The 10,228-nt window shown below is 46.2% G+C and overlaps 1 protein-coding gene across 1 annotated transcript in view; it reads right to left on the reverse strand.

Moving 5' to 3' along the window:
* The window catches only part of tmem64 (transmembrane protein 64), a 37,586-nt gene extending 30,516 nt beyond the window's left edge, over window positions 1-7,070 (reverse strand). The window contains exon 1 of the mRNA XM_080194391.1: window positions 5,857-7,070. Coding sequence (XP_080050517.1) covers window positions 5,857-6,546 — 690 coding nt within the window. The 5' untranslated portion in view covers window positions 6,547-7,070. The remainder of the gene's footprint in view (window positions 1-5,856) is intronic.
* Window positions 7,071-10,228: the final 3,158 nt, after the last annotated feature.

Raw genomic sequence — 10,228 nt, forward strand, 5'->3', positions numbered from 1 at the left:
GGTGCGGCAACAATAATCTCTCCCTCAATGTCAACAAAACAAAGGAGATTGTCATCGACTTCAGGAAGCGCAAAGAAGAATATGCCCCTGTCTACATCAATGGGGACGAAGTAGAAAGGGTCGAGAGCTTCAAATTTTTAGCTGTCCAGATCACCAACAAACTGTTCTGATCCCTCATGCCGACATTCTAGTTATGAAAACCCATCAACACCTCTACTTTCTCAGAAGGCTAAGGAAATTTGGCATGTCAGCCACGACTCCCACCAACTTTTACAGATGCACCACAGAAAGTATTCTTTCTTGTTGTATCACAGCTTAATATGGCTCCTACTCTGCCCAAGATCGGAAGGAACTACAAAAAGTTGTGAACGTTGCCTAATCCATTGTCTACACTTCCCACTGCCTCAGCAAAGCAGCCAGCATAATTAAGGACCTCATGCACCCCAGACATTCTCTCTTCCACTTTCTTCCATTGGGAAAAATATACAAAAGTTTGAGGTCACATACCAACCGACTCAAGAACAGCTTCTTCCCTGCTGCTGTCAGACTTTTGAATGGACCTACCTTGCATTAAGTTGATCTTTCTTTACGTTCTAGCTATGACTGTAACATTACATTCTGCACTCTCTCATTTCCTTCTCTATGAACGGTATGCTTTGTCTGTACAGCGCGCAAGAAACAATGGTTTTCACTATGCTAATACATGTGACAATAATAAATCAAATTAAACCAAAATGGCACTGATCACCTAAACAATCCAGGAACTGTCATCATCATTTATGAAGCAGATCCATGAACAAAGACCCTTTGCTTCCTCTTTTATCTGACGGCTCTCACTATGGTTTTGAGGTTTGAACTAATTTCCTGTACAATACGGTGATAAATGTTTCTGACATCCAAATGTCCATCAAGTACCCCATATCAGGAATGCAGAGACAGGAGTAGGCTATTCAGCTCCCAAGTCTGGTCCACCGTTCAATTAAATTTTGGCTGATCTGTATCTCAACTCTATTTGGTGACCACTGTTCCCTTGATATCTTGCCTAACAAAAATCTATTCAAAAGAACCCTGAAAATTTCAACAGACCCAGCCCCGGTCTTTTACAAGAAACAGTTCCAGATTTCTTATAGGATACTGCGAGACTGGATAGAATGGATGTGGAGAGGATGTTTCCACTAATAGGATAAACTAGAACCAGAAGGCACAACCTCATACTAAGGATCATTTTAAACAAAGATGAGGAGGAATTTCTTTAGCCAAAGAGTGATGATTCTATGCAACTCTTTGCCACAGAAGGCTGTGGAGACGAGGTCATTGAGTGTCTTTAATTCAGAGATAGATAAATCTGGATTAATAAGGGGATCAAGGATCATGGGGAAAAGGCAGGAGAATGGGGGATGAGAAAAATATCAGCCATGATTGAATGATGGAGCAGACCCGATGGGCCGAGTGACCTAATTCTGCTCCTGTGTCTTATGGTCTTATTTCCATGATCTTTTGTGTGAAAAGTTCCAAATTTAAGAATATCACCTCCTTGCTCTGGATTATCCTACCCGATATAACTGTTTCTCTGTTGGATCACTATCAGTCTAAACATCTTGATTAGGTTACTCTTCAAACTGCTCTTTTCAAAGGCACTATGAATTAAGCAACCCGTTCTCAAAACTGAATCCATTAAGACCTGGATCCTTTCTAATGAAATTGCAATGAACCCCCTTCCAAGGTCATTTCACTTAAGGCCTAATACCCTAACTAAACACAGTAATGAGGTTTAGCCAAGGCCATGTACAACTGAAACCACTTCCTCATTTTTGTATGTCAATAGCAACCCTGCCGCCCCAAAGATTAAGGTAAACATTTCATTTGTCTTTCAATTGTTTAAAACTATCCAGGTCTTTTACCTCTAAGGCTAAAACAATTAGTTGAACATGAATTCTATCTCAAAAACATGCTGACTTGCTCTTAGCCACATTGGGACGGCATGGTGGCATAATGGTTAGACTTGCTACCTCACAAAACCAAGGGCCTGGGTTCGATTCCCAGCTAAGGTCACTGTCTGTGTGGAGTCTGCACGTTCTCCCCATATCTGTGTGGGTTTCTTCTGGGTGCTCCGGTTTCCTCCCAAAGTCTGAAAGACATGCTGGTTCGGGGCACTGACCTGAACAAGCGCCAGAATGTGGCAACTAGGAGAATTTCATAGTAACTTCATTGCAATGTAATGTAAGCCTTACTTGCGACTAATAATTAAACTTTACTTTTGCTCGGCTTCTGCTGCTTGTAGCTACTCCTACAGGAGATCTGCTGTCATGGTTTCTGTTGTCATGTCACATGCATCTGTCATGAGCCACTCTTTCTGCTGCCCCATATTTTACCCTCTTCAGTTCTGATCAAATGGCAAAAGTACTGACTTATTCCTTCTGGATGTCACTTTTCAAAGTTCCTTTTGACCTTGAGATTTCAAAAACCACTTACGATCTATTTATGGAATTTTAAGCATACATCTTGGACATTTCAAAGGCCTTTTCTCTTCCACAGAGCTTTACTTATTATGCAGTTTTCTGAGGTATACAGGAAAGTGGATAGAATGCAACATCTTTCGAGTTATTTTCTTGTCACACATGCTTGAATTTTATTGTTGTTAACACTTTCTAGGTATTTTGCTAATGTCTCCCTCGACCAGACAGGATAAGTGGCCCATCGCTGCAGGATCCTTGACATATTCCCTTTATAAATTGATATCATGTTCCTCCTCTACCATCAATCCACAAAAGCTTTTCCAATTTCCAAAGCATCCATAAATTGGCTAACCTCATCATCAGCTCCCTTAAGTACCTGTGTGCAGTAAATTTAAGCATATAGTTTTTTTTTAAATTCTCTTTGTCTGCCCATTGCATCCTTTATCTTTAAGTTCTAATTTTCTCGTAAGTTCCTAGAAATTCCACTTCTATTTCAGGAAAGTAGTCTCTTTTCTTTTGTGAACATGAACAGAGATGGACAATATTTCCTTCAGTTCCAATGTGAGCGGTGTGCAAGCCAAATATGTTTCACATACATATTTCATACTGACCGGCAGCCTACAGCATGCTCACAACTCTCAACTTAGAATAGTGTAGATTTGGAATTTTTATTTTTTTCTTGGAAAGCGTGACCACTGCTGCGTGCCATACCAGCACCACTAGCATTATATTCAGGGTCTGCTTTCAGAGGATACCTGCATGGATGGATCCAAATTTACAGCCAACTACACTTTACAAACCCAAACCCTCTCACCAATATCTGAATTACCAATTAAATTTTCACTCCTTCCTAACATTAAAAATGAAGTTAAACATTTTGCAATTGCTCAAACCCTTTTAAATGTGACTTGGCACAGGCTACAATTATACTGTAAAAGCTAGAAATCAGAAACATAAAAAAGATGTTGTAAACATTCAGAAGGTCAGACAGCATCTGTGGAGAGAGGCAGAGTTAATCTCGCAGGTCGATGATGTAACGACAAAAGATTGAACTGAAACTTTACTCACTCTCCCTACGGATGCTGCCTGACCTGGAACATCTCCAGCATTTTATGCATTTATTACAATCTAAAATGGCAGTGGGAGCAAAGCACAAAGACGGAAATACAAAAATGCAAGACTGCCTCTCAAAGTGATCCCAGAGTTTAGCACTGATCTGATATTTGGACAAACATTGTGGTATGTGCGATTTATTTCAGTGATGCGTCATCAGGAGGATCAGAGAGTTAGGACAGCAATAAAGGAGGCCACTCAGCCTGACTCCATGCCAAGATTTCAGTCTAATGCTCGATCCTCGAAGCTACAGGCTTGTTTTCTTATCATTTGCCAATCCAATTTCTTTTGAAATCATTGATCTCTCCGCTTCCACCACCCTTGTAGCAGAATTTGAGGTCATTACCACACTGTGAAAAAGTTCTTCCTCACGTTCTCCTGTACCTCTTGCCCAAAACTGTAAATCAATGGCAGCTGGCCCTTGTACCATCAGGTAATGGGAACAGCTCCTCTGTCTACATTGCCTAAGTTGTCATCATAGAATCCTTACAGAGCAGAAGGTGACCATTTGGCCCATCAAGTCTGCACTGACTCTCCAACAGAATATCTTATCCAGACCCTGATTCCATAACTCCACGTATTTATTCCATTAATCCCCCTCAACTACACAACTCAGGACACTAAGGGACAATTTAGCACAGCCAACCCACCTAACCTGCACATCTTTAGAAACCAGAGCACCCGGACAAAATCCACACAGTGTGTGTCCTTGGCTGACACACACAGTCAGCCAAGGTTGGAAACAAACTCTGGCATTGTGAGGCCGCAGTGCCAACCACTGTGCCACCATGCTGCTATTATAAGCTTGTACATCACTAGCAGAGCTCCCCTCAACCTCCTTTGCTCTAAGGAAAACAATCCCAGCTTCTCCAACCTAATCTCATTGCTAAATTCTCTCATTCTAGGAATCATTCTGGTAAATCTCCTCTCAAGGACCTTCTGAAACTGCACGCAATATTCTGGTTGTTGTCTAACCAAAGGTTGCTACCATTTGCAAGGTACACAGAACAAAAAGGGCAAATGAAAAAGTGTTCAAAATGAATTAAAGTTTTCCCCTTCTCAAAATATTTTGTCATTGCACCAACAATTGGTGCAAAATAAGTTAATTTTGATTTTGGGTAGTCATGTCTGATTTCACTAAGAGAAAAGGAAGGGACGTGGACTATTGAAAACTGGTACCTGAAATATTTTTGTTACAGAACTCTTAATTAATCTTTAGTTTTGAGTTCCACTGTGATAAATACACCACTGCCCCTATTCCCCAAGTAATAGCAATGATCCCTAGACTGGAGGCACCACCAATAAATCCCCATGGAAATTAAACACAAATACCCTCCATGCCACCCACTTGTTCAAGATGGGAAATCAAAGAGTTTTAGAAAACACAGGAATTATCTGAGACATACTATAATCGAGAGTCAAAATGCAGTTTGGAATACTCATTCATTTATACTTATTTCCAAAACAGCATACCCTGCAAAATAGCCATTCATTAAACTAAACAAATTTTTACAAAATTGTTACTTAGATTCCAATCTCAAATTAGACGGTGAGACATACTCTGTTGTCTGGAGTTGGATGGGTTAGTGGTAGCACTGCTGTCTCACACCCTAGGTACCCGGCTTGGGTCTGTCTGTGCAGAGTCTGCATGTTTTCCCTGTGTCTGCATGGGTTTCCTCTGGGTGCTCCGGCTTCCTCCCACAGTCCAAAAGACGTGCTGGCTCGGTTGCACTGGCCATGCTAAGTTCTCCCTCAGTGTACCTGAACAGGAGCTGGACTGTGGCGACCAGGGGATTTTCATAGTAGAATCCTTACCATGCAGGAGGCCATTCGGCCCACTGAGTCTGCACCGTCCACAATCCCATCCACCTATCCCCATATCCTGCTAGTCCCCCTGACACTAAGCAATAATTTAGTGTGGTCAATCAACCTAATCCGCACATCTTTGGACCATGGGAGGAAACAAGAGCACCCGGTGGAAACCCATGCAGCCACGGGGAGAACATGCAAACTCCACACAGTGACCCAAGCCAGGCACTGAACCAGGTTCCTTGGTGCTTTGAGGCAGTGGTGCTAACCACTGTGCCACCCATCATAACTTCATTGCAGTGTTAATGTAAACCTACTTGTCACACTAATAAATAAATTTCCAAACTTTCTATCTCGAGTGACAAGTTATTAAAAAAAAGTAAACTTGGAGCAGTTTCTACACTATAGACAGTTGCAATAAGGGATGTTGGAGGTCAAAGTAACATTGCACTGTAGCCCTCATGTCAGTTTTACTCACCGAGAACACTGCATTCTGCAGGCCGAAAGGAATGGGGGTGAGTCTGGCCAAGGCCACCACCTTGAGTCCGCTGCCTCCTTCCACCACTCTGACCACGGCGCTGAGCTGCTCGTTGGCCCGGACCTTGGCGATGACCCAGGCCGCCAGCAGCCTCCGGCAGAGCAGGTGAGCGATGAAGGTCCCGATCAGCACCCCGACCACCACCAGCCCCAGGCCCAGCACGAAGCCGTACAGGTAGCCGGCGGCCACGTTCAGCACGATGTAGCCCCAGCTGCAGGGCAGCGAGACGGCGATGAAGCCCACGACGAAGAGCAGCGCCCCGGCCAGACTGTCCAGGCTCTCCAGCCACAGCAGCAGCTCCTTCAGGTAGCGCCGCAGCAGCGCCAGCGAGGAGAAGCACAGCAGGCTGAGCAGGCACACCAGCGCGAAGCTCTTGAGGCAGCAGCAGCCGGCCAGGCAGCCGGGGGCTTTGGGGTCCCCCAGCATGGGCAGCTCGCCCTCCAGCCCCGGCTCCTGCAGGCTCAGCTCCGGCTTCAGCTGGAGCCGCTGCGCCTCCAGCCCGTCCCCCGGAGGCGGCGGCAGCAGCTCCGAGCAGGAGGGTCTCTGCAAGCCCCGGCTCACAGCCAGCGGACCCCTGCCCAACTTCCTCAGCACTTTACTCAGTAGCTGCAGAGAGGCAGAGCTCCACATGCTGGCTTCTGGAGGAGAAGATGCGTGCGAGAGATTTAGATTATTAATAAATAAATAACTGCTCTTCCTTGTGTGTGGACGGGAAGGGATGAATAATAAAAAATAATCCCGCTTTCTTCCTCCCCACCTTGATCAGCTCACTTACTTCTGAGTCCAAACTCTACATAGTCTGGGTGGAGTGAGGAGGGGGGGAGGAGAGAGGGGAGGAGGGCTGGGATGTTCCCGCAGGCCGAGTGGTGGCAAAAAAAATAATAGGAAGCAAAATAAACATTTTCCCTTCTTATTTGTTTTCCTCCCTCCTCTTGCTCAGATGATCCCGCTGTCTGTGGCGGTGCAGCGGAAGCCAGCCAGCGAGAGGAGGAGGCTCCCCGCTGCCACGTCCTGTCTCATCTTTCCTGGGGATCTGTTCTAGAGAGAGGAAAACACACACACACACTGAGACACACCGCCGCCGCCGCAGCCTAACACAGCCCCAGGAGCACACACAGCCTCTCCCCCGGGCTGCCGCACACGGCGCCAGCCGGCCCGAGCCGCTGCCCCCAGCCCACCGCCGCCGCCGCCGCCTCCTCCTGCTCCATCAGCCTTCCCCTGCAGCCCCGGGCTCTCTCTCTCTCTCTCTCTCACCCACAATGCTACTAAACTGCTGCACGTCACCCAGCGGCGCATAGTTTAAAAAGCAGAGACACTGCAGTGGGCTGGTTGATAAACCCCTACTGCCTGAAAAAAACATCAGCCACTCCACATCAACCACATTCACTCTCCCATTCTCTATCCCCCAGTGCAGGGGTTGTGATTACCTGGGCCACAAGGTGGGCTTGTCAGTAATCATAACTGCCTGAAAGAAACATCAACCATCAGACATAGGAGCAGAATTAGGCTACTCGGATCATGGAGTGTGCTCCCCCATTCAATCATGACTGATACTTTTCTCAACCCCATTCTTTCTTTTTCCCATAACCCCTGATCCCCTTATTAATCAAGAACCTATGTATCACCTATCTTAAATACCCTCAATGAGCTGGCCTCCACAGCCTCCTGTGGCAGAGTTCCACAGATTCAGCACTCTCTGGCTGAAGAAATTCTTCCTCATCTCAATTTCAAAGGATTGTCCCTTTAGCCTGAGGTTGTGCCCTCTGGTTCTAGTTTTTCCTACTAGTGGAAACATCCTCTTCACATCCACTCTATCCAGGCCTGGCAGTATCCTGTAAGCTTCAATAAGATCTTCCCCCCCCACCCCCGCCTCATCCTTCTAAACTCTGAGTATAGACCCAGAGTCCTCAGCTGTTCCTCATTCGACAAGCTCTTCATTCCAGGCGTCATTTTTGTGAACCTCCTCTGGATTCTTTCCAAGGCCAGCACATCTATCCTTAGGTATGGGGCCCAACACTGCTCACAATGCTGCAAATGGGGTCTGACCAGAGCCTTATAAAGCCTCAGAAGTACATCCCTGCTCTAATATTCTAGCCCTCTCGACATGAATGCCAACACTGCATTTTGCCTTCCGAACTGCCGACTGAACCTGCACGTTAAGAGAATCTTGAACAATAACGCCCAAATCCTTTTGTGTTTCTGATTTCCTAAGCATTTTTCCATTAGAAAGTAGTCGATGCCTCCATTCCTCCTTCCAATGTGCAAAACCTCACACTTTTCCACATTGTATTCCATCTGCCACTTCTTTGCCTACTCTCCTAATTTGTCTAAGTCCTTCTGCAGCCCCCCTGCTTCCTCAATACTATCTGTCTCTCTACATATCTTTGTGTCGTCTGCAAACTTAGTAACAGTGCCTTCAGTTCTTTCCTCCAAATCGCTGATGTATGTTGTGAAAAGTTGTGGTTCCAGCACCCGGTCCCTGAGGCATACCACCTGTCACCAACTGCCATCTTAAAAAAGACTCCTTTATTCCCACTCTCTGCCTTCTGCCAATCAGGCAATCCTTTATCCATGCCAGGATTATACCCTTAACACCACGGGCACTTAACTTATTTAACAGTCTCCTTGTCAAATACCTTCTGGAAATCTAAATAAAACATGTCCACTGGTTCTCCTTTATCTAACTTCCTTGTTACCTCCTCAAAGAATTCTAACAAGTTTGTCAGGTGTGACCTCTCCTTGACAAAGCTGTGCTGATTCAGTCCAACTTTATCATGCACTTCCAAGTACTCTGTGATCTCATCTTTAATAATGGGCTCCAAAATCTTGCCAGGTGGGCTCCTGAGACTGCCCTTTCTATGGCCTCGAGGAGTCTGTGGACCACGTCTACGTTTCGTGTTATAGATTGCACACCCTTTTTGATTTTCTGAAGAACCTCTTATTGATGTTTTGTTTGCACTTCAGTCCCATGCTCCTGATCTACGGACACCTGGTGCGGAGAGGGGAGGTTCGGGATGCCGATCTCCTCATGAACCTGCTCCTGAGCCTGGTGAGACACGCCATCAACAGGTCCAGGCAGCGGGCGATCGGGGGGGGGGGGGGGGGGTGGCATCCGTCCCGACTGTCTGCCCTCTACCGTGGCTACGTTCGTGGCCAGGTGTCCCTGGAGAGGGAGCGTGCGGTGTCCACAGGCACTGTCGGCGCCTTCCACGCCCGTTGGGCACCGCAGGGGCTGATGTGCATTATAGACCCCAACAATCACATTTTGATTTGACGTGTCTTAAGTTTCCTTTGTACTTTTTGCTTCTGTTCGGGCCGTTCCCCCTCCTTTTGGGAGCCGCCCCCTTTTTCTTTGTCCTAATGTAATTTGAGTCTGTTTACTCGGTTTGACCCGAAAGACCCCACCTCCCAGTCCACCTACATATTGAAGTCCCCCATGACCCCATGATTACTGTAATACTTTATTTTTTAATACTTTTTTATTTGCCTTTTCTATCTCCTGATTTATTTTCTGCCCCACACCCTTACTGCTAGGAGGCCTGTACATAACTCCCATCAGGATCTTCTTACCTTTGCGATTCCTCAACTGTACCCACAGTGATTCTATGCCTTCTGATCCTATATCACTTCTTACTATCGATTTAACTTCATTCCTTACTAACAATGCAACCCCGCCCCCTTGTACATCTGCCTGTAATTCTGAGGAAATTAATACATACATAAAGAGGACACTGAAAGAATGTTTCCTCTTGTGGGTGAGTCCAAAACGGGGGGGGGGGGGGGGGGGGGGGTACTGTTTTAAAATTAGAGATTGCTCTAACAGGACAGAGATGAGGAGGGAGCAAGAATCTCGAACCTGTTGGACAAGTTCAGGGACTGAGGCACTTGCAACCCTACCTCTTGGATCCTCTATCTGTCTCTCTTGCAGCCATAGCCTCCTGTCCCTGTCCACTGGCCGAATTCAAGGTATTTAATCTAAAGGGTGTGATGCCTTCTGGAACACCTGTATCTCTTCCCCTCCCCGATATGTCGCAACTCAGAATCCAACTACACCACATCAACCACATTTACTCTTTCTCCCCCTGTGCAGGGGCTGTGATTCCCTGGGACATTAGAGTGGGCTGCTCAGTAACCCTTACAATCCGAAAGAAACATCAACTGTTCCACATCAACCACACTCTCTCTCTCTCTCTCTCTCTCTCGGTACAGGGGCTGTGATGCCCTGGGACACTAGAGTGGGCTGCTCAGCAACCCCAAAAGAAACACCAGCACAGTCAGAGTTGAGGGGAAACTACTTCTCCCAAAGGGTTGT

This window comes from Carcharhinus amblyrhynchos, chromosome 8 (genome assembly GCF_965287045.1).
Source record: "Carcharhinus amblyrhynchos chromosome 8, sCarAmb.v2.hapA, whole genome shotgun sequence".
NCBI lineage: Eukaryota > Metazoa > Chordata > Chondrichthyes > Carcharhiniformes > Carcharhinidae > Carcharhinus > Carcharhinus amblyrhynchos.